This window comes from Pezoporus flaviventris, unplaced genomic scaffold, assembly GCF_033815535.1.
Source record: "Pezoporus flaviventris isolate CSIRO_AGI_PZ_B2104156 unplaced genomic scaffold, CSIRO_AGI_Pfla_v1 ptg000076l, whole genome shotgun sequence".
Classification (NCBI taxonomy): Eukaryota; Metazoa; Chordata; class Aves; order Psittaciformes; family Psittacidae; genus Pezoporus; species Pezoporus flaviventris.
In genome coordinates this window covers 794,248-821,298 of record NW_026892624.1, presented here as the reverse complement: position 1 = coordinate 821,298, position 27,051 = coordinate 794,248, and the positions used below count along the sequence as shown (strand labels likewise).

The 27,051-nt window shown below is 39.0% G+C and overlaps 1 protein-coding gene across 7 annotated transcripts in view; it reads left to right on the top strand.

The window, feature by feature from the left end:
* Positions 1–27,051, top strand: part of UHRF2 (ubiquitin like with PHD and ring finger domains 2) — a 97,959-nt gene that overhangs the window by 9,683 nt on the left and 61,225 nt on the right. For all 7 annotated transcript variants that reach the window (XR_009746879.1, XR_009746881.1, XR_009746880.1 and 4 more), the window contains exons 2-4: positions 11,114–11,356; positions 15,111–15,373; positions 26,336–26,554. Coding sequence is in view for 4 of the 7 variants with exons in the window: in XM_061473090.1 (XP_061329074.1) it covers positions 11,114–11,356; positions 15,111–15,373; positions 26,336–26,554 (725 nt within the window). In the remaining 3 variants the exon portion in view is untranslated. The remainder of the gene's footprint in view (positions 1–11,113; positions 11,357–15,110; positions 15,374–26,335; positions 26,555–27,051) is intronic.

Genomic DNA, 27,051 nt, shown 5'->3' with positions numbered 1-27,051 from the left:
TCATAGAATAGTTAGGGTTGGAAAGGAACTTAAGATCATCAAGTTCCAACCCCCCTGCCATGAGCAGGGACACCTCACACTAAACCATGTCACACAAGGCTCTGTCCAGCCTGGCCTTGAACACTGCCAGGGGTGGAGCATTCACAACTTCCTTGTGCAACCTATTCCAGTGCCTCACCCCCCTTACAGTAAAAAACTTCCTCCTTATATCCAGTCTAAACTTCCCCTGTTTAAGCTTGAACCCATTGTCCCTTGTCCTGTTGCTACAGTCCCTAATGAAGAGGCCCTCCCCAGCTTCCTTATAGGCCCTCTTAAGATACTGGAAGGCTGCTGTGAGGTCTTCACACAGCTTTTGTTTCTCCAGGCTGAACAGCCCCAACTTTCTCAGCCTGTCTTCATATGGGAGGTGCTCCAGTCCCCTGATCATCCTCATGGCCCTTCTCTGGACTTATTCCAACAGTTCCATGTCCTTTTTATGTTGAGGACACCAGAACTGCACACAATACTCCAGGTGAGGTCTCAGGAGAGCAGAATAGAGGGGCAGGATCACCTCCTTCGACCTGCTGGTCAGGCTCCTTGTGATGCAGCCCAGGATACAGTTGGCTTTCTGGGCTGTGAGTGCACACTGAAGGCGGCTCATGTCCATTTTCTCGTCGACCAACACCCCGAAGTCCTTCTTCACAGGCCTGCTCTGAATCTCTTCCCTGCCCAGCCTGTAGCTGTGCCCGGGATTGCTCCAATCCAGATGCAGGACCTTGTAGTTGTCATGGTTAAACTTCATGAGGTTGGCATCAGCCCACCTCACAAGCGTGTCAAGGTTCCTCTGGATGGCATTCCTTCCCTCCAGGGTATCAACTGAACCACACAGCTTGGTGTCGTCGGCAAACTTGCTGAGGGCGCACTCATTCCCACTTTCTGTGTCACCAACAAAGATGTTGAACAAGACCGGTCCCAACACCGATCCCTGCGGGACGCCACTCGTTACTGGTGTCCAGCTGGACATTGAGCCATTGACCATAACTCTTTACATGCTGCCATCCGGCCAGTTCTTTATCCACCGAATGGTCCATCTATCAAATTGATCTCTCTCTAATTTAGAGACAAGGATGTTATGTGGGACAGTGTCGAATGCTTTGCACAAGTCCAGGTAGATGATGTCAGCTGCTCTATCCCAACCGTCAGTTCCGTAGCCCCATCATAGAAGGCCACCAAGTTGGTCAGGCAGGATTTCCCCTTAGTGAAGCCATGCTGGCTGTCACCAAGCACCTTGTTGATTTTCATGTGCCTTAGCATGCCTTCCAGGAGAATCTACTCCAAGATTTTGCCAGGCACAGAGGTGAGACTGACTGGTCTGTAATTCCCCAGGTCATTCATTTTCCCCTTCTTGACAATGGGGGTTATATTTCCCTTTTTCCAGCCATCAGGAACTTCACCTGACTGCCGTGGTTTTTTGAATGTGAATGGATAGTGGCTTAGCAACTTCATTTGCATTCAGGACCCGTCAATGGATTTCATCAGGTCCCATGGACTTGTGCACGTTCAGATTCTTAAGATGGTCTCGAACCAGGTCCTCTCCTACAGTGGGCCTAAGGTCTTCATTGTCACAATCCCTGTATCTGCCTTCCAAGACTTGGGTGGTGTGGTCAAGAGCATTTGCCAGTGAATACTGAGGCAAAGAGGTCATTAAGACCCTCCAGGTTAGCCAGTTCTCCTCATAGCTTCTGGAGAGAGCCCAGGTTGTCCCTAGTTTGTCTTTTATTTGCTACGTACCTATAGAATCCCTTCCTGTTATCCTTAATATCCCTAGCCAAGTTTAATTCTGAGTCTTAGCTTTCCTAATCTGGTCCCTGGCTTCCTGGATAACATCCCTGTATTCTTCCCAGGCTGCCTGTCTTTGCTTCTGCCTCTTGTAAGCCTCTTTTTTAACCTCAAAGTTTCCTCAGCAGCTCCTTGTCCATCCAAGGAGGTCTCCTGGCCCTCCTGCCGCACTTCCTTCTAGTCGGGATGCAACACTCCTGAGCTTGTAGCAGGTGATCCTTGAATATCAACCAGGAGTCTTGGGTCCCCCTGCCCTCTAGGGCTGTATCCCATGGAACCTTACTGAGCAGGTTCCTGAAGAGGCCAAAGTCTGCTCTTTTGAAGTCCAGGGCAGTGAGCTTGCTGCACGCTCTTCTCACTGTCCTGAGGATCTCGATCTTGACCATCTCGTGATCGCTACAGCCAAGGGTGCCCTGGAGCGTCAGATTTCCAGCCAGCCCTTCCCTGTTGGTGAGCACGAGGTCAAGCATGGCACCTCTCCTTGTCGGCTCCTTTATTACTTGCAGGAGGCGGCTGTTTTCCACACAATCGAGGAACTTCTTGGATTGCTTATGCTGGGCAATACTATTCCTCTAACAGATATCAGGATTGTTGATGTCCCCCATGAGGGCAAGGGCCTGAGAGCATGAGGCTTTTCCTGTCTGTCTATAGAGCACTTCATCCACAGAGTCCTCTTGATCAATTGGTCTGTAACAGATCCCCACACTAATGTCCCTCATAGCTGTTCTCCCTTTAACCCTGACCCACAAACTCTCTGTTAACTGATCACACCTCTACCCAGACAGAGTTCCATACTCTCCAGCCTGTCACTGACATAAATAGCAACTCCCCCTCCCCATCTGCTGGGCCTGTCTTTTCTAAAGAGGCTGTAACTTTCCATTCCAACACTCCAGTCATAGGAGCCATCCCACCATGTTTCTGTGATACCAGTTATATCATATCCCCGTAGATGTGCACACATCTCTAATTCCTCTTATTTATTCCCCATACTACAGGCGTTTGTATAGAGGCATCATAGTATTCAGGGTGCAGCCTCAGAAGTGCCCAGTACAGGGTGATGATTACTGCGGTGGCCCTGCTGGCCACACTATTTCTGATACAGGCCAGGATGCTGTTTGCTTCTTGGCTGCCTGAGCACAAACTGGCTCATGTTCAGTGGCTGTCAGTCAGCTCCATTAGGTCCTTTTCCACTGAGCAGCTTTCCAGCCATTCTTCCCTAAGCCTAGAGAGTTTCATGTGGTTGTTGTGGCCCAAATGGAGGACCCAGCAGTTTGCCTTGTTTGCCCTCATACCACTGGCTACAGCCCATCGATCCAGCTTGTCTAGATCCCTCTGCAGTGCCTTCCTGTCTTTTAGGTGATCAACAGTCCCGCCCAACTTGGTGTCATCTGCAAGTTTGTTGAGGGTGCACTCAATCCCCTCATCCAGATCATTAAATGAAGATACTAATGCTGGCCGCAACAGTGAGCCCTGAAGGGGCTGGTTATCACTGGTTACCAACTAGGTGTGATACCATTTACCACCGCTCTTTGTGCTTTGCCATCCAGCCACTTCCTGACTAAGTGAAGAATACACCTATCAAGGCTATGAGCAGCCAGTTTTCCCAGGAGAACGCAGTGGGAGGCAATGTAAATGCTTTACTTAAATCCAAATACACAATGTCCACAGCTTTTCCTTCATCAACCAGGTGAGTCACCTTATCACAGAAGGAGATCAGGTTGTTCAAACAGGACCTGCCCTTTATGACACCGTGCTGACTGGACCTTATCTCTCCCTTTTCCCACATGTACTTTATGATCTCACTCAGGATCATCTGCTCCATGACCTTCCTCGGCACTGAGCTCAGGCTGACAGGCCTGTAGTTCCCGGGGTCTTCCTTCCTGCCTTTTTTGTAGAGACGTGTCATGCTGGCCAACCTCCCATCCTCTGGGACCTGCCCACTATACCAGAACTGCTGATAGATGATGGAGAGTGGCTTAGCAAGCTCCTCTGCCAGCTGCTTCAGCATTCTTGGGTGGAACCCATCTGACCCATAGACTTGTATACATCTAAGTGGAGCAGGAGGTCTCTAACCATTTCTTCCTGAATTATAGGGACTTCAGTCAGCTCCCCATCTGCCATCCAGCTTGGGGAACTGAGTACCCTGAGGATGGCTGGTGTGACTATTAAAGACTGAGGCAAAGGCAGCATTAAGTACCTCAGCCTTTTCCTCGTCTTCTGTCACTAAGTTTCCCCTAGTATCCAGTGGAAGATGGAGGTTCTCCTTGGCCCTCCTTTTATTGCTAATATATTTGTACAAGTACTTTTTATTTTATGTCAGTGGCCATATTTAGTTCATCTGTGCCTTCACCTTTCTAACTTTCTCTCTACATAACCTAACAACATCCTTGTACAGTCCCTTGTGACAGTCCCTTCTTCCACAGGTGATAAATTCTCTTGTTTCTTCTGAGTTCCATCAGTCTCTCCCTCTTCAGCCAGGCTGGTTTGACTGTTGGCCCATAGGGACCGCCTGCTCCTGTGCCTTAAGGATTTCATCTTTGAAGAGTGTCCAGCCTTCCTGGACCCTTTGTCCTTCAGTAGTGTTTCCCAAGGAATTCTGCCAAGCAGCATCCTAAACAGGCCAAAGTCAGCCCTCCAGAAGTCTAAGGTGGAGGTTTTGCTGACCTTCTTCCGGACTTCTCCAAGGATTGAGAATTCAGTCATTTAGTGATGGGTTTGCCCAAGATGGCCTTCAACCATCTCTCACATCACCCACCAGTCCTTCTCTGTGACCAGCAAATCTAGCCAGGCATCTCCCCTAGTTGGCTCACTAACCAGCTGTGTTAAGAAGGTAGCTTCCACACCTCCAAGAACCTCGTGGATTGTTTCTTCTCTGCTGTGTTGTGCTTCCAGCAGACATCTGGTAGACTGAAGTCCCCTATGAGAACAAGGGCAAGGGATCCTGAAACTTGTCCCAGTTGTTTGAAGAGCGCTTCATCTGTAGCTTCATCCTAAGTGGTCTGTAACAGACTACTACCAGGACATCACCTTGGTTGGCCTCCCCCTAATCTCCGCCGGCCAAACATTCAGCCTTCTCACTCACAACATTGAGTTCTAGGGAGTTGATGCACTCCCTGACATACAACACAACCCCACCACCTCTTTTTCGTTGCTCATCCCTCCTGAAGAGCCTGTCACCATCCATTGCAGCACTCCAGTCATGTGAATCATTCCACCACGTTTCTGTGATGGTGACTGTGTCATCATTTTCCTACTGCACAATGACTTCCAGCTTCTCCTGTTTCCTGACCATGCTGCAGGCATTGGCATAAATGCATCTAAGTTGCCCTGTGGATCAGGACTCCCAACAGTGGCATGCTACCCCATGGCTCATGTCTAGCAAGCCGGGTGTCTGTTTCAAACCTAGCTTAAAGCCCTCTCTATGAGCGCTGGTAGCTCCTGGGCTAGAATCCTTTTCCCCCTTTGGGACAAGTGTACCTCATCTGCCACCAGCAGGCCTGGTGCTGTATGGTCTGACCCATGGTCAGAACGCCAAACTTTTGATGCCAACACCAGTCACAGAGCAAGGAATTAGTGAGATTTTTCTGATGTGAGCATTGTCACTGATTGCAGCTGGCAGGAGATAAGAGAAAACTGTTTGGGCTCCTGAACCAGTCACCTGAAGGCTCTGAAGTTTTTCTTGAGTCCGCTCAGGCTTCTTGAAGAGATTTCCTTGTTGTCCATCTGGAAGACTAATGAGGGATAGTAGTTGCCAAGCCATACCAGATGAGTGAGTTTTCTGGTCAAGTCCCTTACTTTGGCCCCAGGGAGGCAGCAGACTTCCCTGTGGAAGATCGATGTCATGTAATTCTTCATCATACTACATTAATTAAAGAGCTCTTCAGCATTATAGTTTTTTTCATCTTTATTGCTGTATGTGGGTACTGCTCTGGTTCTTGGAAAAGAAAACCTCAGAAGATGCTCAAAGGCACACTTCTGTAAGTGATTAAAGATCTTGATTGTCAAGCAGAAAGGCTGGATTAAGGTGATCCAGGAACTTACCTTCTTAGATCACACTTTCAGATAAAAACAGTAAGAACGGTTATGTGCTTTTTTTTTTCATGAGGTCTCTGCACACACTTTATAACCCATAATGAGCTGTACTTGGGCTGAGACTTGTAGACAAGTTAATGTGATAGTAATTGGTGAATTACTTGTCAGGCATATTTTTTTCCAAAGCAGTGCAGTATCATACTGCACTCCTGTAGGTAGGTATCAATTCCAGTATTGCATTGCTACAGCTACTGTTGTATAGTAGTGTTAAGTGTTGTGTTGTCTTAACCTTTAAGTATTTAAACAGCCTTCTGTAGAAGTATTTTGAAATTTGACAATCTCTATAGCATGTGATCTGTGAAAATACAGTTGAAAGATGTACTCTGTTTCTCTCCTTACGGATATTAGTATAGTGAAAGAGTGCTAGATACAGTAAATCTAGCTGCTCTTCAGTGTCACTTCATTCAGAATATGTTAATGAAGTCTTAAAGGCTTTTGAAGCATGCCAGTCATTAAGAAGAAAAACTGAAAGTGAAATCTACTGCCAAGGAAACAAATACTTTTTTTTTTTTTTCTTTAAATGACAGTAGGATGAGAAGGCTGACAAAATTTCACAAATGAAATTGCCTATTCAGTTATTTTTGCTTTAGTACGTGTTCTAATCACCCATTTAAGAAACCATAATTGACTTGAATGAGATAGAGCTTGATTATCTGATATTTGCCTGATTACTTTGTTTTTGGTTTGCATGTATAAACTTGTGAATGAGAAGTGTCCTTAAATGCCTAGTGAGTGATTAAGTAAGCATGTAATGTTTCATTCTTTACTTTAAATACATTGTCCAGGCAAATGTATTCTCAGGGAATCTTATTAGTATCTCTATGTAGCAGAATGGTATAAAATTGTATACATACTGAAATTGGTAACTATTGTTAAGATACATACTGAAATTGGTAACTATTGTTAGGAGCAAGCGTACTATAAAGCTGGGGGATTGGTCTGAACGTATTTTCACAGGTTGCCAGACTCCTTGATGAAATATTCTACTTCTCTGGGTTGAATATTTAGCTTCTCTTTGGTGTTTGGATTTTTTTTTTTACATTGTATTTTTGGGTAAGAAATACTGTATTCCAGAATGGATTTAAAATGCTAGTTGTCTGTACAAAGGAGGGTATTAAACTTTTTATCCTACTGCTTGTTAATATCCAGACATAATGGTAGGTCCTGAATTTTCTGCATCTGATGCTGCTTTAATAATATACTTTCAAAAGTCATATTCCAGTACCTGCCTAACTTGGAACTGATTAGGAGATATTACTGTGTCTGGAGGGACAGGTACACTATAAAGTGTTGTGGTGCATTACTGTTCAGTTACTCTAGTATGTGAGGTTATAGACTTACTGGTGAAGATCCCATTGTTATATTAACATTCCATAGTGTCAGCAATTCAAGAAACAACATTTTACAGTTCTCTTCTTCTCTTGTGGAATGGAGTTCTTTAAGCACTCATTGCTTTACAACTTTGTTATTTCAAGAATTTCACTTGTCGATGCATTAATGCTGGGCCCAGGTATTCTTGTGGGTACATGCATTAGTTCTTGTAAGTCAAGTAGCATATGAACTTGATTTTACTAGTTGAGATTTTGTGTTTCTCTGCTTTGTTCCTAGAATCAGGCAGTGTTACAAAGTCATTAACTTGGTCTAAATTGATATGGTTGCTAATATTCTGGGAATGTATATTTTGCTCATGCTATAAACAGATGTTCTTTCCTGTCACGCTGCCAAACACTACATCCTGCCTTGTTTGAACTGTGCTTAAGATTAGTATTTTTCCTCTGTAACTGTGCTTTCAGACTTAAGTGTGACATCACTAGTTACAGAATAGTCTGTAGTCATAAAATATTTCTGCAAAGAATTCTGATTGTTAAAACAAAGGAAAAAACTGTATGACCACTTGGACAGAGGAGAGAATGCTAATTCTTTATAAATTAATACTGTAAAATAGACAACTTTGTGGTCACCGGTTTATTCTGCTGACCATTAGTTCATATTCATCAAAGCTGACTTTTTGATTCCTATGCAGGAATAGGTAGTCTGTGCATGGTGTAGGATCTGTGCATAGTATGTGCATTATTCAAGATGACCTCTTCTCACACAAGGCTTAAACTAGCTATTTCTTGCTTTCTGAATGTGTTAAATGTAACTATTGGTGGACAGATTACTTTCAAGTGTGGGTTTTTTTAATTAATTTTTTTTTAATTGCCTCTTTTTCATGTGAATAGGGAGGATTCAGTTGTGGATCAAACATATAATTTACACTGTAGTCACAACTGACATAGATCGCAAGAACTAGGCATAGGACATGTTTTAGTTGTTAACATTGATTACCTTGTGGTGGTAGATCATTCAGGCTGTTCAGATTTAGGTTGTCACTGAATTGGCTTTTAACTTTAAGCAGCAGTACCTCAAAGTATTTTTCTATCAGCCTGCACATAGCATGTCCTTAACGAAGAGGAGCAATGACAGCATTTCTTTGCTCTCAACTGTCTGTTGCCTACACACCTTCAGTCTACCAGAAGAAGAGCTACCCTTTCTCTCCACTGCATTATCTTGCAGAAGATTTCCTCATACCATACCAATTTCCTCATATCAGTCCTCTGGAAGATTCTAGAAACTGTGCCCGGGAACCTCTGCTACAAGTTGTCCAATTGGAACATAAAAATGGAACAGAAGTTGTCTCCAATAATACCCAATTTATTCATTGTTTCAGAAGGGGTGTGTTTTGTAGGTGTAATGATGATTGATTGATTAATTGATTAATTTAAAAAAACAACACGTTTTGTAGCAGAGAAATCACTTGGTGGGGAATTGAATCATCAAAGTGGGTCTGGAGCAGAGCTCAGAAGCAGTAGCAGCTTCAGAAATCTGGAGCTCTCCTCCCCTACCCCCCACCCCCAGCCCATGTATTATTGTAAGGTGATTATTTGTCTTTGGACTTCATTTGTAGTTTGAATCTAAGAATAGCTGTTTTAAAACTTCTTTAATAAACTTAACACCAAAGGTATGAGGAGATTGTGGTCTGAAAAGCCTCCAGGTCTGGATTGTCACAGGGCTGCAAAAACCCTTCTGTCCCCTTTGTTAAGAGAGTTGTCAAAAGCATAGGAATGTACCATACAGCGGATGGAAAAGGTAACTTAAACTTGCTGAAGTAGCTTGATACTCAGTTTGAAGCCCTAGCCTAAATCTATGAGGCAGTGTAGGTAGTCACCTGTAGAATAACAATTGGTGGAGACTTCCATTTCAAGACTTGTGTTCATTTAATTGTTAATAGCATCAAAATCTTCAGTATGGTTTTATCTGCTGTGTGTTGAACTGGTTTGAAAACAGCTGAACAAAAGTAATTTCTGCAGCTGTAGACCAGACAGCTGGGTCAGCTTCAACTGTACTGACACAAACTATGTGTACTCCTGCTTTATACATCCCTGCTGTGGGTATAGTTGTGGGTATATTGTTGTATAGAGCAAATTTTTTTTTTTTTTTTTTAACACAGGTCTTAAATTCATGAAAGAGGAGCTGATTCATTTCTTGAGTTGTCGGTTTATGTCCGTATTCATCCTCTGCCCTTTAGGGTTGTTTTGGCTAAGCAGAGGGGATGAAGGAAGAAATGTACATTCTGTCTAACTTGAGGTCATTAGCATGTTCCAGAAAAGTGTATTAGTGAGAAGCTGGAGAATTCCTTCTTTATTTCTTCTGTTCCTTCCGGCTTCCTACTTTTTGTTGTTGTATTGATACTACCCATAAGCTTATGAGAACAGATCTGTTTGAAAAGATTGCTGGAACAGTGATGTTGAAAACAGCACCTATTCTGGAAAAAGATCAAGTAATTTTTGGTTGCAGAAGTAGTTTGGAAATGGGTGGGAGTTTTTTAGTCATGCATGTTTTTCTCCTACTGCAACGTGAAATAAAATGTAACTAAACAAATCCTAGTTTTGATATACCTAGAGCAATTTATTATACTTCTAAGTAAATGAAATCTCTGCTTCAGTGATGCTGTAGGTCTGTAAGTGTTTAACTGAGCAAAGCAGCAGTGGTCACTACTCCCTGTCTTTCTTCTTTCCTAGCAGCACAGCATGTTGTTATATTTGGTGTGAGTTTCTCAGCTTAATTGTAGGTAAGTGAGATCATCAGGTAAAATAAAGATAGTAACAGGTATCTTAAAGCTGTGCCCAAAATAATGTTTAGGAGCTGTGTGCTATATACGATTAAAAAGTTTGCTTCTATTTATGTTCTTTGTGTTCTGCAGGATCTGATTGCATCTGGAATGTAGCAGAGCCTGATGGACAAAGTGTTTTGAGGGAGTGCTGCAGAGTGCATGTTGCCTCAGTTTTTTGATAGCTTTCAAATTGACTAGCTAAAAGATTTACTTTCAGAGAATAATCTTGTTTTGATCTTGGGGTAAAGGCCTGAGGAATGGGGAACCTGGCTAAATCTGGGATAAAAATGTCACTGTGTGCTTTCAATTTAGATTTCCCTTCATATACTTGAAGGCCCAGTACATATTCTTGGTGTTGCTCCCTCTAGTACTTTGCACAGTACTTTCAGATCTTACAGTTTTTAAAGTAAATGGAATTTTAAGTGTATGATATGTGGGTTGTTTTTTTTTTTTTTGGTGTGGGCTTTTTTTTGTTGTTTTTTGTTTGGTGCGGGTTTTCATTTTGGGTTTTCTTTGTTTTGTTTTGTTTATTTATATGTAGATGCAAAAATTAAGGAAGTACAAGGCCTTCATAAAAAAAGAAAAAAAAACACTTGCTTTCTAGAAAAGATTGAGAGAGCAAATTGTGAAATTATGTAACCGAAATGTGTACAACGCAGTGATTGTTAACTTAAAAATTCTCACATCTATTTATAGTTACTGAGTATGTCATGTAAGCGGCAACATAGATCCTACCTGTTTTTTTATTAGAAAAACACTGTGTGCATTACTTTGCCTTACCTCGGATGTTGACGTATGATTAAGAGGTCCGAAGTCTATAGATACTTGTTTCTAATTGAAGCCTTTGGGTGATTTTCAGTGGATGAAGTCATGGCTGCAGGAAACTGATGCAAGTTTGGTTTTGCATATACTCAAGACATGAGTTTTCATTTGCCAGAAATAGATGGCTTTCCTCTTCTTGTCTGTACAATTAGTGTTTATAAAGGGAGATTTGGAAACTTTTTCTATCCCTCTGGGCAGCATTTTACAAGTATAACTTTCTTTTGGCAGCTAGAAGATGGACACACTTTGTTTGACTACAATGTTGGACTAAATGACATAGTTCAGCTTTTGATACGTTCTGAATCTGAAGCTCCTGCCACAGCTTCTGTGACAGATCAGGATGGAGATGTCAATCCCTGTGCTGCTTCCAACTGCAAGAATAAAGTCAAAAAACCAAATAGTGGGTCACCCAGTCAGCCATCTACATCATCTCGCTCATTTCTCATTGATCCCGGCATTGGATTATACAAGGTACGTACCAACTTTAAGATCTGGAAAGTTGCCTCACACTTGGGGTTTAGTTTTATTGTTAAAAATGTTTATTGTTTTATTATGTAAAAGTATGCATTCTCATTGCTTGCTTTCATGATTTGACATAATTCCCAATTTAACGTAAGTCAGATTGACTTCATTTAAGTTAACTCCTGCAGTGTCATGAAAATGTTTCTCTGCCAGGCTCACTGGTGTTGCAGTTTCAGGAGCATTCATAAACTCTGTACACATTGTGTTCTCCAAAACATGTTTTCCAAGACATTTGAGTTGCCTGTGTAATAGAAACACTGTTTGTGGACAGAAGAAGCTGCTAATATAAAGTCTGGAAAACTATAGCTTTTCCCCTACTCACTTTTTTCAAGCTTGCCAAATATTTGTTTATACGCTAATTGTTTCAGTGCTGCATTAGAGCTAGATAAACTGGAAATACACAATTTCTTTAAATTGTATGTGATGTAATGATTTCTGTTTGACGTAGTTTTTAGGAATCATTTATGTAATTGATTTTTAGGATTGTACCTCATTGAAGTTCTCGATATTCATAGAATAGTTTGGATTGGAAAGGACCTTGAAGATCACTTAATTCCAACCCACTTGCCCTGGGCATGGATATTGTCATGTAGGATTACATCAGAGTAACAGGAATTTAATTTAAACAGAAGATGAACAGTTTCCAGATTGCTAGCTCGTTAGATATTTAGTAGGATGTATATACATATATTTAGAGAGAGGGAGAGAGAGAGAATGGTATCATTTTACCTTGTGTTTGGGTGCTCCTTTTAGTTAAGAAATACCTGTAACAATAATTCTTTTGCTGGAAAATGATCAAAATTGCAGAGAGGGAAAAGCAGCTTGAGGCTAAAGTACATAAACAAGTTAATTTCACTTAGAGCAGTGCTGTTGTTCAGAACTGTCATCCTGATGGGAAGCTGTCTGTTTCAGGTATTGAGGACAACTGGTAAGTTACTTTAGGTTCCTGTAGCATTCTGTGCAGTGAATTTTATTCATTTTCTGAGGAATCAGGGTGTCAAAATGTCAGTATCTTGAATATATAGATACTGTCTTGTGTGTTCCCTTTTTCTGCATCTCAGTTTATTAGTGGGGAAAAATTCCCCAGTTTTTAATTTCTGATGCTTTAAAATATATTTAAATGGATATATTTAATTATTTTGTATTTGCTTGTTTGTCAAACAGTAAGAATTGTCTAGTTATAGGAAAGTATAGTTTGCTACAATTTTTTTCTGTCTAGTAAAGTCCTGTGCCTCACTGGGTCTGAATCTAGAGCTAGATTCTACAAGGTACCTGCTGCTCCACGTTAGGAATAGTGTAGGCCCATGTGCCCTCCTTTCTGTTTCCAATTTCAGCTACTAAAAGGAAAGGTAGTCAGCATAGAACCTGTAGTTAAAAAAAAAAATAAAAATGTGGTAGAGTTGATACTGGGAATAGTAGTTAATTAAATTGTTGTTAGATGGTTAAAATAGTGATTTAAACAGAGTTCCTTTGTGTAGTCATTTTATGTTATGTAAATCAGAATACTTCAGTTTGTTTTATATTCTGTTTGTACCTGACACCTGATACTTACATGGGCTCTGAAGGACTGGTAGTGAGTGGAATTATATTCAACTCCTGTTCCGTTAGTGGTGTCTGGTTTAAGAGCTTCTTCGGTCCATTCCAAGATGGACTCAGCATATGTGAAGAACAGTGCCTTGCTTAAGCAGGGCAGATTGTCAATGCCAAAAGGAGAAATAAAAAACAGGTTGCAAGAGAGGAGTTGCAGTAACAATGGTTGGGCATGCAGTAATGATGGTAGAAAAACAAAAGCTTGTCCAGAAGCATGTGCATGTTTCTCCTTCTGATGCTCACACAGTCTTTATACCTTCTCATCCAAAAATCTCTGGCTGTAGTAAAGACACTTTAACTGAGAACTCTAACTAGCTTGGAATAAAAAACACACAAACTCAATCTGTAATTAACGCTAGTATTTGTTTAATACTGTTCACATAGAGCTACTAATAACCCAGTTCTTAAACCAGATACCAGTAACATCAGATAGTTGAATGATGTTCCTCAGTGGTCTGTGGTAATAATTATTTGCTCTTACTCTTTGTAGGGGTGGGTCTCGTGTAAGTGTGCCCATCAGATTATGGAAGGGTACATTGGAGATCAGTGATTAAGGGAGTTTGTGCTGATGTTATTTAATTTTTTTAACTTTTTTTTTTTTTCTTCTGAATCTGATGATGATTTTTGACTTGGCTAGCACTGCTTCTCTGGCACTTTCATGACGGGTAGCAAAAATTAGCAGCAGATGGGGGAATCCCTAGCAGTGTGTGTCTTGCTCAACTCTGTTTTTTGATAATACAAAGTAAAGAAGCAACCAATTCAAACAGTTAAAGCTGTGAAAGGGTGCCTTCATGAGGGTTCCTTCTAGAAGTGCTAGAATCCATTGTTTATATTTGAAACAGATTGATAGAATTAATATGAGGGTGTCCTTCTCAGATTTGTTTTATTATATGGCTGTAGCTTTCCTCTCGGTAAAAAGCTGTACTTTGAACGCTGCAGGTTTGTAAGAGTAAAAATACAAAATACATATGTTTGTATTTTAAATGGGAGGAAAAATAAAGGATTCTGTTTTGGCGGATTCTTTAAGAAGGTGAAGAATAAAATACTGCTTGTTGGTATAAACTTGTTAGCTCAAACTGCTGTCAATTTCACTTTCAGATACCTAACTACTACTTTAATACTAAAAGGTATTGAGCATGCTTTTTTGGCTTGCTCCTGTGAAAATAGAGTAAGATTGTTCAGTTGCAGAAACTAGCCTTTGAGGTTAGTAACAGTAAGTATCTGCCACTGTGCTGGTACTTGACAAAGGTTGTAGCTTAAACCACATACATAGGTAAATATATGTATTTTGTACTGTTTATGGTAGATGTTTTCTATGGTATGGCTGTGGAGTAGTTCTGTTGTAATAATATTTTTATACTTGGTGTACTGTTGATGAAGTGTTCTTTAAAACTTACTTTTTTTTCCTCTATTATTACAGGAACATCTGCTTAATTAGCTGAAGACTTGAGAAAAGGAAACATGATTTAGAATAGTAAAGTGGTTGGTTGCTTAATACCATTATTGTTAGTAGAGAAGGAAGAAATTCTGGGAGGTAGTTCCAGTTCTTCAGATTTCTTAAATCCTAAGCTTTTGGCTGACTGTGATAGCAACCCTGTTAGAATTGTTTCCTTGCCTTCTCTGCAAGTCTTGAATGGTTAAAATCTTGCAGGCCAGAAAGACAGAAGATTAAATAGTAATTCCAAGTTGGAGGTTCAGGAAAGTCTTTAAACTCCTTGTCTGAGAGCTAATATTTTAATGCTGTGTATGTTTATTTTGGCCATAAAGAGTAATCGGTGAATCAAAAGGAAAGGATAATGAGAGAGATGAGGCAAACTTTGAGGCTTGGAGGAAAAGTAAAAAAAAAAATAATAGAAGAAACCTAGCCTTGCTTTTTAAAATTACATGCAGATTCTGTCCGTACTAGATTTTAATAAGGGAAGAAATAATAAAATAGTGGAAGTGCAGCATATTCATGACTACGTGTTAGTTGAACTTGATCAAGCTCAACTAGTTACTGGAGTTGATTGTTTACTGGCAACAAAGTTAAGCAGTAGCATAAGTTGTCTTATGTAATCCTGATTAAGAAAAAAATAAAATAAGCATATATTCATTATTGAATTTTCCTTTTTAGATAAATGAATTAGTGGATGCCCGTGATGTCAGCATTGGAGCCTGGTTTGAAGCTCATATAGAAAATGTTACCAGAGCAACAAAGGGACATAAGAATGGTAAAGCTCAAGGAAAGAGTGGTAACACTTACAAAAGGACTAATGGAAACTTAAGTCAAGATCATTCTAGAGAAAATGCAAATAATTTGGACAGTACACCATCCACATCTTATTCAGAATGTATGGATGCTGGTGAAGAAGCTATTTATCATATCAAGTATGATGAGTAAGTGCTTCTGGTAGTATTTTGAGAACATTGTTGAATTTATTGGGAGTGATGGTATTTTTCATGCCAAGTTTTAATTTCTTTGCCTTTATGAAACTTACAATCCATCCCTCTTACGTAAGGAAAAGAAACTATAGAACCGAATCTTTACTGTGGATTTTATTATAATTTTTTTAACCATTCCCTGTGTAAATTCACTTTCTTTCACTGGAGCTGGAGGACAACTCTCATGAGAGCAAATTTTCTTAATGTATTTGGATCTATTCTGTTCAAAGTAAAACAGTTGTGGAGGAAATTGGAGGTTTGCATGTATAGTAAAGGTTTGTTATAGGTAACTTTGTGACTGACAGCATGAAATTACGTTTAGAGAGAGAAAGCATTAAGGGTGGGCTGTGTTTTTTTCTGTTTGTTTGTTTCTGTAGTAAAAAACAAATTCCAGGGCCTGCAATATGTGGGTAGGTTTTTTTTTTAAATAACATCTGTTCCAGCACTAACTTAAGCTTCAAAATTAATAAAACTTTGAGGATTCTTAATTTTGGTACTGAGATTAGTAAAAATATTTTAGTTTGTGCAGTGTAAGATTAAGATAGAAGGATGCAAAGTATATTCAGTATTAACTAAATGCAGATTTTAAAAGTAGATTTTTAGAGCATCTATTTCAACTTCAGTTATTTTATTATGTAACTGTGAATCTGACTTGCATAGAGCACTTTTTTGTTGCTCTCACTAGCAGATACAACTTTATGCACTCGTGAGTTCTGATCCTGTATCTGCAACTGCAGTTTTTGGTAATTGGAAATGGATGAAAATGACTTGGACAACTGGTATAGTCAAATGAAAATACCCTGAAATTACATGTCTGTTGTGGTGTGATTTCAAAATGCTGGCTTTAGGCTTACTTAATTTTACAACAGTGCAGATATATGTAAGTTAGTCAAGGGAAAACATTTCTGAGAAAAAGCGTTCATAACTTTGAAATGAAATTATGTTTTTTTTTTCGGGGGGTGTGAATTTTTTCCTTTTTTTTTTTGGTGGGTATCGTTGGTTTTGATAAGTTAAAAGTACAGAAGTAGAATTTCACAACAGGTCAGTTGTCTTTGCCGTATTCATGCTAAAGAAAAAAAGAAGAATGACCTCTATGTGTATTTCAGGACCTAGTGGTTCCCCTTCAACAGGTGGAGATAGTCTTTTTACTATAAGATTATATGTAAGATACAGGAGCTGTATATTCTATAACAAACAAAATTAGGTACAGAAATGCGATGATGTGAGGTAGTCATTGAAGTCATAGTTACTTACCTGATCAGTTTAAGGTACTGGAAGAAAAACTATTGTAAGGCTTTCTGGAAAGTGAGATTTGTGCATTTATCAGTGATTGGATTTTTGATGTATGTTACAAATCTGTAAGGGTTTCACTTTTGTCTTGTAATGCTGCTGACATGCATATTTATATGGTAGGTATGTGTGCATATAGCCATAGTGGCTGGAAACAGTAATGCTAATGGCAATGTTTATATAGGAGATGCTGGAGGTCTGTGTAACCCCATCTCAGGACTAGGTCTTCCATCATCATAGGCTTGGTTCTTGCACTAGAGTCCTCTAGGGTAGGCTTGTCTCACCCCCCTGGCTCCAAAACATACCAGCTCCACATCTTGACTCAGATGAAGACCTAAAACTGTTGTTTCCTTAGCTCCCATGGGTATTGACACTGTATTCATAAATCCAGGACTGAGTTACGAGTTATGTGACACCGTCGATCTTGGAACTGTGCAGCTGGGAATTTTATCTGAAAGTGAAGCTTCACCTCAGTAATTTTCTTTTAGACTCTGCTTGTCAGAAAGTTTACCTTTAGCCTTAATTGCCTTACTAATTTATACTGGAGCGCACTTCTCTCTACTTTGAAGTTTTTAGGGGGCGGTAAAATTCTTTCTAAGCATGAAGAACTAATTAAGAATTTCTGTCAGAAATGTGTCCAGAAGTTGTGTGTTTATCCTCTGTCCATCAGTTTGAGTAAGGAATAATACTGCCCTAGCCAGTGGTTCTGTGGTCCTGTGGTCCTGTGGCTGTGCTTTGAGGAGTCTCACTCTGTACTGTCTTGCTTGTATGTTCCACATCTGATTCTTTGAAAGTAGTTAGAACAGTATCAACAGATCTGATGTTCATCTGGCTTTAGTTTTCTAGCTGGAAACATTTGACAGTCCCATCAAGTGAAGAGCCTCATCAGTCATTAATTCTTTCTCAACAAGGTCACTGTGTTCTCTTAAGAGCAGCTGTTCTTAAAGGCTGAAGCAGGACTTGTCCTTCCCTTAAGTGAGAAAGCTGGTTTTGGGAGTAGAGCTGCTAGATTTACATATCACAAGTCCTGTGCGCAACTTAAACACATTATTTTGCAGGTTTGGGTTTGGTAAAACCTGCTTTCCTCTAATCTTGTGAGTTCTGATTCTGTATCTGCAACTGCGAGCTTTTTACTTAAAATGAGTGTTACAAAGGTGGACATAGAAATGTAAATGTTTTATTAAATATTGCAGGAAATAAAATAGCTTGGACTCTAGTTGGAGTCAGGTGTCTTGTGTCTGCTCCCTTGTGTCTTATTGTGCCCCTCTTTACTGGCAGAGCAAAAGTCCTTTATCAGGGCTGCTTAGCCTTGATCAAGTGCCACTTAGGAGCAACTAAAAGCATCAGTGTGTTGCATTGTTCTTAGAGCAAAGCCAAAATACAGCACTGCACCAGCTACTAGGAAGAAAATTGCATCTGTCCCTGCTGAAACCATAACACTGGGCAAGAGCTTTGTTACAGTAATTTCAAAGAGGTAACTACTTGTAGCTAAACAGAACTTCACTGTCAGCTGTGACTGCTACAAATAGAAGGTACTGCATATTCCTTCTTGATTTTGTAGAAAACAGGGTATTTGAGTTGTTTCTGTTGTGGTTTCCATCTCCCTCCCTATTCACTGAGCCTGTGTGCCTAGCATTTAACTAAATTGGGGACTGTAGCGGTAGGGCAAGGGGTAGTGGGTTTAAATTTAAACAGGGGAGCTTCAGCTTAGATACGAGGAAGAAGTTCTTTATTGTGAGTGTGGTGAGGCATTGGAACAGGTTGCCCAAAGAAGTGGTAAATGCTCCATCCTTGGCAGTGTCTGACGCTGGGTTGGATGGAGTCTTCGGTGACATGGTCTAGTGTGAGGCATCCCTGCCTATGGCAGGGGGGTTGGAACTGGATGATCTTAAGGTCCTTTCCAACCCTAACTATTCTGTGATTGCTGCAATAGAGACACACATTTCTGCAGAGATGGATCTGCAGAAAACCTGGTGCCATTCACAGGAACAGAACTGGTCAGTTCAAGATTGAACTGGAGTAATCCAGTTTTAAATCTTTAAACAAAGATTTAAAAACCTTGTGGTGCTTGTTTAAGAGCTCTCTCTTCATCACTGAGAAAGAGACCGTGTATCAGTTTTATCAGTGCTGACCTTCAGTCACTACCGACTCTTGGCATCCAGTCTTTTGCCTTATAGTCCCTCCTCTGCATTCAGAAACTGAATGCAGCCTTTTCCTTGAAGGCAGCAGAGCTTACAGTTGTGTTCTTATTTCTATCACTGTTGTCTTCCCCCACTTCTGCCACTTTATTCACTTACTTCCATTTCACATTTACATTTGTTGGTATCACAAATAGCCATTGAAGTCAAGAGTGTGTTATACACTCTTCTACAACAAGAGTGCTATTATACATTTATTTCTTCTGCTCTGAGCAACTGACTTTTAGTACAGAAGTGACCCTGCCTTTAACAGAAGAAATCTGAGTCCTTATTTGAAAGAACTCATGAGGAGTCCAACACATGCTTAGATCCTGAAGTTAATGGAGATAATTGTGCGTAGAATCCCTATCACAGCATGCTTCATAACTTCTAAATCAGGAGCAGGACACTTCAGTAGCTTAATATAGCACCATAAGGACATGTCTTACAGAGCTGTGTTATATGAAAGTTTGGTGTTTCCCTTTGACTTACTGTATTTTATATTTGTTTCTTGTACAGCACTGGATACAGGCAAGTTATTCTCAGGGAGACAGTTCTCTCACTCTGTCTCGATGGTTAGCTCTTTCCTGAAGAAGTGGAAAGACACAGACTTACAAACGAATGCTGTCTTTTCCTTCCTTTTCTTGTTGAAGTTACATGTAATGAAGGCCTTCCACTTAAGAAGGCTCTCAGTGGTAGTTATAGGATGGCTGAATGCTTCTGCAGCCTGAGAAGTGTCAGTATGCCCGCCTGTATGCAAGTATAGATTTAGTATACTCAAGTAAGGGTACCATTTTTTTCCAGGGCCATTTTGTTTGGCTGATGATACCCCTTTCAGGTTTTAAATCATCCAACAGAAAAGTTCAAATTCAACTTTGAGATAATATCTGTATGATGGATAATACACAATAAATAACCACAAAGTACACTCTTTGTGGTTATTTATTCTAGGGAACCAGAAACTTTAGCAAGAGGGGTCATCAGAAGCGTCATTAACTATTAGATAAGTTAAATAAGATTTCATAAGATTTCTTTAGGGAACTAGTTTATGTTTTGACTTCAGTTTCACCCTACTTCTGATTTTGGTTGTAACGTTAGTTTTCTTACAGCTTTTCATAAGTTGAATAGAATAGGCATCATTCAGCTTGCTTCAGATGGCCCTTATGTTTCTTTGTGCTACTAGATGGAAGATCAAAGCAATATTGGGGATGGTCTCAGTGGATGCTGGTAACTTGAAGATCTGTTGCAAGGCTGCTAAGGCAAATGTATTAGATTACAATATGCTTTTAACTGTGACATTATTGAAGAATGCCACCATTCTGGATATCTATAAAATATTACTGCCTATTACTTTTGTTTAGAAACTATGCTGTGCTTGGATGCAGTTCTACAAAAATTACTGTGTAATGAAGAAATTGCAAAGCCAGTCTGTCTAAACTGTGGGTGTGGAAGCTACTGACTGTGCCTGTAAACTGATGTGTAGGTAGTTAGGAGGGGTATTTAAGAGCAGCTAGTTTCTCTGAGTTACTGTTTCCATGTGCATATTCATCATTTATCTATCCTAAAGCCTGTAGGATGTTGGAGTTTTGAAGTTGAGTAGAATCAACGGCTGTTTTGTGCAAACAAAGCATTCATCTTTGAATGGGTGAACGTGGTTGCATGTGTGCTGGCAGGACAAGCATGGTCTCAAATATGGCATTCTCACTTGTGAGTGTGCTGGCCCTTGTTTCTTGTAGAGAGCTTTGTTACGTAGTTGGTCCTAGTCATGTTTGTGTGTACTCCCTGTGCCAAAAATACATGGTGGGAGGAATGACAAGAAGAGAATGTTTACAGATCTGTGCCTGTTACAGAGGCAGTTTTGTTTACAGAACAAACCTGAGTAATGCGTTTCTAAGAAATAAAATTGCTGATGGTTAGTCCATTTAATTCTTCAGCATGAAGAATTAAGAACAGCATTAGTTTTCCTCAGTATCTAGTAAGATGTCCATTCTTACTGGTTCTGTTCCTTAAGTTGCTGATGGTGTTGTATGTTGTAGTGTTGTTGATGTACTGTATATACTTTAGTCAAATATATAGTCCTCAAGAAAAAAAATCACTGTTGTGCTAAACTTTGTAGAACCATTTAAGACATTCCTTACCCCAAACTGCTTTGAAGGTAGAAGCATGTAAGAATATGCAGTTACCATAACTGTAAGCCTCAGTCAGTATGTGTCTCATTAACCAGTTAGTCTTCCATAAGCTGTGTATAATGCTGTAAAAATAAAAATTATTGTGGAAAAAGCCACATCATTTTAGACCCTTGCATTGTAGGTGGAGTCAAGAAAAAGATGAGTTCATATGGTAGCTTGCCATTATAGGGGACTGATCTCAGTCATCTGGGACACCTGTTGGCTCCTGTGTTCTTGAGTGTAAATTGAACCAATTCAGTTGTACCTTTCTGTTAGTGGTAGCTTTCATTTTGAGATGGAAGGCTGGCTGTTGAACACTGTTAAAATGCATTGGCCTGTCAACTCGATACTCCTGCATTTTCATTTCAGTTTCCGCTTCTGCCTGAGAAGCATTTGTAAGATTTGCTTTCTTTTTTACCATTTTAAGCTTACTTGCTTCTGCTTCTGAAGTGTTTGAGTCATGTAAGGGACATAGGTGGCTCCTGCTAGCTGAAACAGACGCAAAAATAGGAACTTGGGCAACTTGTAGGAGCAATGCAAGATTAAAAAACATGCATTTCTTAGAGCTTCTGAACTTCTGTTTTGATACTGTTACTAGTTTGTCTTCTTTCAGAGTGTCCTTGTTGTCCACACAGTGCAATGTTGTAGGTCTAGAAGTTAATTTTTCTTAATCCTTAATGCTAAAATCACTAGGGAAGCCAGATTTTTCTAACAGGCTATTAATGTTATTTCTCAGTGTTTATGCTGCTTAATTCTAGAAGCATTAGTTGTCAGTTAAGGTTTTCAAGATCTTGTTTATGTTCCATGTAGCTGATTTTTATCTTTATAGATATTCATTATTTTTTCCAGTCTGTTTTTTAAAATACAGCACTTTTTTTTTCTTGTAATAACAAATTAACAGACCTGCTGGTCTTTTGAAAGTGTGAACAAACAGCTTTATCATCCCAGTGACTTTTTTTTTTTTGTCATTCATAATTGTGGCTTAGATGCCCTTCAAGTATAATTTCATTTGCTTTCTCAAAATACTACAGCAAAATTATTATTTACTCAGGTAGCAAATTGTGAGGGAGGTGAGGTAGTTTTTATTCAGGTTTACTTTCTTAGATTTGCCTCCTTTGTGGGTTCGTCCCTTACTCTTTTTCCTTTTATTTGTGCCCTTCTGTTCTTCAGTTCTGGGTGTATATTGTATGACTCTTTCCAAGTTGGTTGTTTAGTAAAACAAATTATACTGTCATTTTATTTATACTGGAAAAATAACAGTCTGAAAAATCGCACATCTGCACTCACATTCCTTACCATAGTTGTATGGAGAGGGGGTGGGGAACTCTTGACTTTTGTTTCAAGAATTTTGCCTTTCTAGTTCCAGTTGTTCTGGTAACAGCTGGGAAAAGTGTTAAACGGTATGTTGCAAGTTCTCAGTAAATTGCTGCAGATTCTCAGTAAACTGAGCAGATTTGTGTATATTCTGACATAGAGCTAATATGTTTTTTATTATTTGAGCATTTTAGAATGAGCATATACTGATCATAGCCAAGAAACACTGGAATTTTTACTTCATGGCTAATCCTTTGCTATGGAAACTGTGCACAGATAGGAAATCTTAAGAAACCTTTGCTATGCTAGTGTTAGTATTTACAGTTTGAAATATTACAGGGGAAAATTAGATTACTGGAAAATACAGCTTAACGATAAACATGAGACTTATGGGTAGTATTCATTAAACTTTTATGACTGTTTACTGTTAGGGTGTCTGGTTTTTTTTTTTTACTATTAGGTGCCACTTGTCATGAGAAACATGGAAAACCAAGAAAGTGTGTACAGTTGTTTTAAGTTTTAAGGTTAAATTGTGTCATATAATCTTCAACTATACCAAACTTTACGCTAGTCTAATTAGACCACTGTTGTGAAAATGTTTCTGTTTTCTCTTGAGGGTCATCTTAGGATTTTAAAAGCAACTTAATAAATAAGAAAAAACTTCCAGTAAACATTCATGTCTAATTGTAGTCCTTTATTGTGCTTGCTAGAATGGGTTTTATGCTTCATTCTTGAGGCGTGTTAAAAGATCATATATGTTCTCTTTATGTTTTGGTTTATGTACCTGAGTCCATGTATTCACATTTTGTGATACTGTATTTACTTTGGCATATTTAAGAAACTAGGTTTTAAGTTAATGTGGCATTTTTACAAATCGTGTGTTAAGCTTTGGGAAACAAACTTAGAGGTAGTGTTTTCTAATGTGAGTGTGTTTTTTCCATACTTACATAAATTGTGGCATTCTGTACATTTGAGGACACAAGTGGAAATACTGATTGTTTATTACTTAGTATACTGAGGTGATACTGTACTTAATACATACAGTGTGACTGTGCAATTTTGAGCTGAACTCAAAAGTTTGTGACATATGCTGTTTCTGCTGTTTTGACTGGGGTGCCAGTTACAGACAAATGTGAACGGTTAAATATCTTCTAGCGTTCACCAAAGTCCATAAAAGAATATTTTGATATGTGAAGGCGCAGCAGCAACACATTCAGTGTCTGGAACATGATGCAAAAGGAAGTTAAAGTTGGATATGGGAAATCTTACCTGTTTGTAAGCTGTCTTTTTTCTTCCAAAGCTTCCTAGCTAAAGTTTCTGACCAGCCAATAGGAGGAGAAACTCAGTGAACAATCTGCCTTTTCTTTCTTTGAAAAGCAGTTAGTTTCTGTCTATTTGTAAATGGGGATTTTGCGTGTGTCTTCCTAAGGTCATCTTGTTCTTGTTCTGGTCATGCTAATAAGCAGTTGTCTTTGGGTTCTTTCAACAGATATTTCCAGGGACAGAGGTGGGGTCATTGTAAACAATGACAATCTTTGAAGTTCCTCAGCAGTACAGTAGGAAAGATTCTGTTCTGAATGGTAAACGGGTGGAAGGAGGACAGAAATCTGAATTTGAGAAAACAAATATTTTTTAATAAGTAAGTAAAAAATATATTTGTCCAAAGTTCTCGCAGGAAAAAAAGAACCTGAAGGCATTTTAGTCATAGAAGAGAATAGATTTTTGAGGTCAGAATTAAGTTTCTGTGAATATGAACTGCTGTGAGTGACACTGGAACTTCTTAAGTCTGTATTGGTTATTTTTAAAATCCTGCTGATCCCATATGTACTTCTGATTTGATTATTTCACTGTACATATAAATTGTTTTTTTCAATCTATAATTTCCTGATGTTTAAGCCTATTTTTGTTTCAGAGTTCAGGTAAACAGAGTTTTCGTTTACTGTGTGCTAGTTGCTGTCATCTCCAAACTTTAGGAAGGGTATATTTTAAGATGATTGGAACTGACTGACTAGTAGCTCAAACATAGCTGCCAGAAGACTTCAGTAGCATGTTGTACTATATAGCACAGTGTGGTTATTCAGGCACTCAATAGAATAGACAGTACCTCTCTAGCTGCTTTTTTGCATTGTCTTGTAACCTGTCGGTACCTCTGTCATATGGGTTTTGTGGATTTTACAGTTACAAACATTAATAATTATAGTAAAATTATATGATAGTTCTTTCAAGGGAAAGCTGCACCACGTAAAGATAAAAACATAAATGTTAGCTTTGCAGCACACTCAAAGTAAAAACAAAACCAAGTAAAATTTAAGGACTGTAGGGAGTTACATCATACGAGACTACCATTTGAATAATGGCTCAATCCCAAGTACCTGTCTTTGTATGATATATTTCCTGTCATTCAGTTTTTAATAATTATGGTCTGAAAATACTGGGGAAAAACACTCTTTGGACATAACTTTTGTAAGTAGTTAAGGATATGTTTTTTTTTTTTTGCTTGGCCTTGGTTTATGTAAAGGTGCAGCCACTTATGAACTGTAGTTGTTCATGTTTCTTTAAACAAGCAAACAAAAATCTTGCTAAAAATTTAAGGCACTCTCTAGATATCTGCATGATTAATGACAAAGAAATGCCTGGAGGTAGAATGCCAGGTCTAGCCCTGACCTGCCTTATCTATATTAGCAAACTGGTATGTTAGATTTAATAGAAGGCATAAAGCAAAGCAAAAATAACTTGTTTAAAATGTCTGCAGTTGCATTGGTGGGCTTTCAGTCACTGTTTAGGAGTAGACTTCCTGATTTCAGGTTATAGACTCAGAGCCTCATGCTGTTAATAGCATTTCTTTGGGTAAACCACATTTAAACTTGCTAGCTAAGACCTCAGAATGATCTCCTTGATTGCAGGGAGGCATGCCCTAAAGTGACAGAGCCATACTTGTCCTAGTAAGAGTACAATTTTGCCATTACGATTGAACAGTGCTGTTTCGTAAAGGTATACTAAATATAAAATGTACGTGCTCTAGCTAAAGTACCAGTAATTACATGATGGAGAGTTAAGAGGTATAATCCTCAGCAATGTTTAAGAAGGAAGAATTAATACATTTAATAGCACTTGGTTTTAAGCAGTAGACTTATTTTCATTTTCTCTGTTGTGTTTTTACTATGACATCTAGTACTGGCTGAAAGATTCTGTATTTGCTTATACACAGTATCAGAAAGGAACTTCCCTGTTTTACTCTGTCATCTTTCTTTTTACTTCTTGCAACAGTCCAGCCTTCCCCCCACCCCATAAGTAGTATTTTTGTCACACCATGCTGTTTTTCCAGTACGTGCAAACTATACAGGCTCTGCTGTCATTGAAGAATTGCGTTATACAGAGGATTTAAGAAGGCAGTGGTGTTAAACTGAAAAGTTAACATTTCAAATCTTACAAGCTTGCTTTCTTACACTGGGATTTTAGTTGTGTTGTTGAATACCCCTATCTTAATTCTGCTAAATGAGTCTCAAGTTGGGAAGGAATCAGAGCTTTTCAGAAGTTATTCATACTCTTTAAAATGTGCCTGCTTGAAAAGCCTAGTTTTAATCTTTGTTACCCTCTCATTTTAATTGTAATACTGACTTTACGTGGAGCAAACTGGGGTAGTATGTGTGCCAAAACCTTGAGCTGTATCATATTCTAATAAAAAAGTTATCCAGTGCTTGTAAACTTACAAATGTATATAATTCTTTCTTTGAGAGTGTGAGAAAACTCATGAAGGCTGTTTGTCCATCTGAGATTAGTTAAATTCCCAGTCTGTGTTTTGATGGTAACTACATTGTCAAAAGGATACACGGTCAGATATTTAAACCATGTTATTTATATGCCCAAACACATTTAAAAATTTCTACTTTTGAAAAATACTACATGTGAATTGCTTTTTACTGTTACAGAAGTCCTGATCATTACTGTTGTTGGTTTTACTTTTCAAGGTACCCAGAGAATGGCATAGTAGAAATGGACACCAGTAATCTTCGACCCCGAGCAAGAACCATTCTGAAGTGGAGTGAATTGAAAGTGGGTGATGTGGTGATGGTTAACTACAATGTTGAGACTCCAGAAGAAAGAGGATTTTGGTTTGATGCAGAAATTACCTCTTTGAGAGAAATCTCAAGGACTAACAAAGAGGTTCATGCTAAAATTCTGCTGGGGTAAGATTTGTTTGGCCAACTCATAAAATCTCTGCATACCATATACAGTATGTTTGTTATTTTTTTTTGTCTACTAGTCACTAGATTAAAATTTATGTCATACTTTGATTTGACAGCTTTTTGAGTCATAAAATTACAGTGCATGTTTTTTTACGGTGTGCAGACTTAGCTGTGAGTCAGAGTTTTTACGTTTTGTGAGATTCCTAGAGGCAATGGTAAGGTTTCATGTGTTATCTGTGGTTCAGATTGATCAGAGTATGTTTATATTCCTTTATATGCTATAAACACATTTATATTTATAAATTTATGTTCAATTCTGTTGAAAGCTGAAAAGTCTGGTTTTAGTAATTTTTGAGATAATTTGGAACCCTTAGGTCTCACTGAGTATTAGTCATCTCTGACAATTTGGGTCAGCCTCTGAACTGGCTAATTGAATTTTTAAATAATAAAATATTTCTGTGGGTATTACAGCTTCTGATAAGTAAAATGTGGGATGT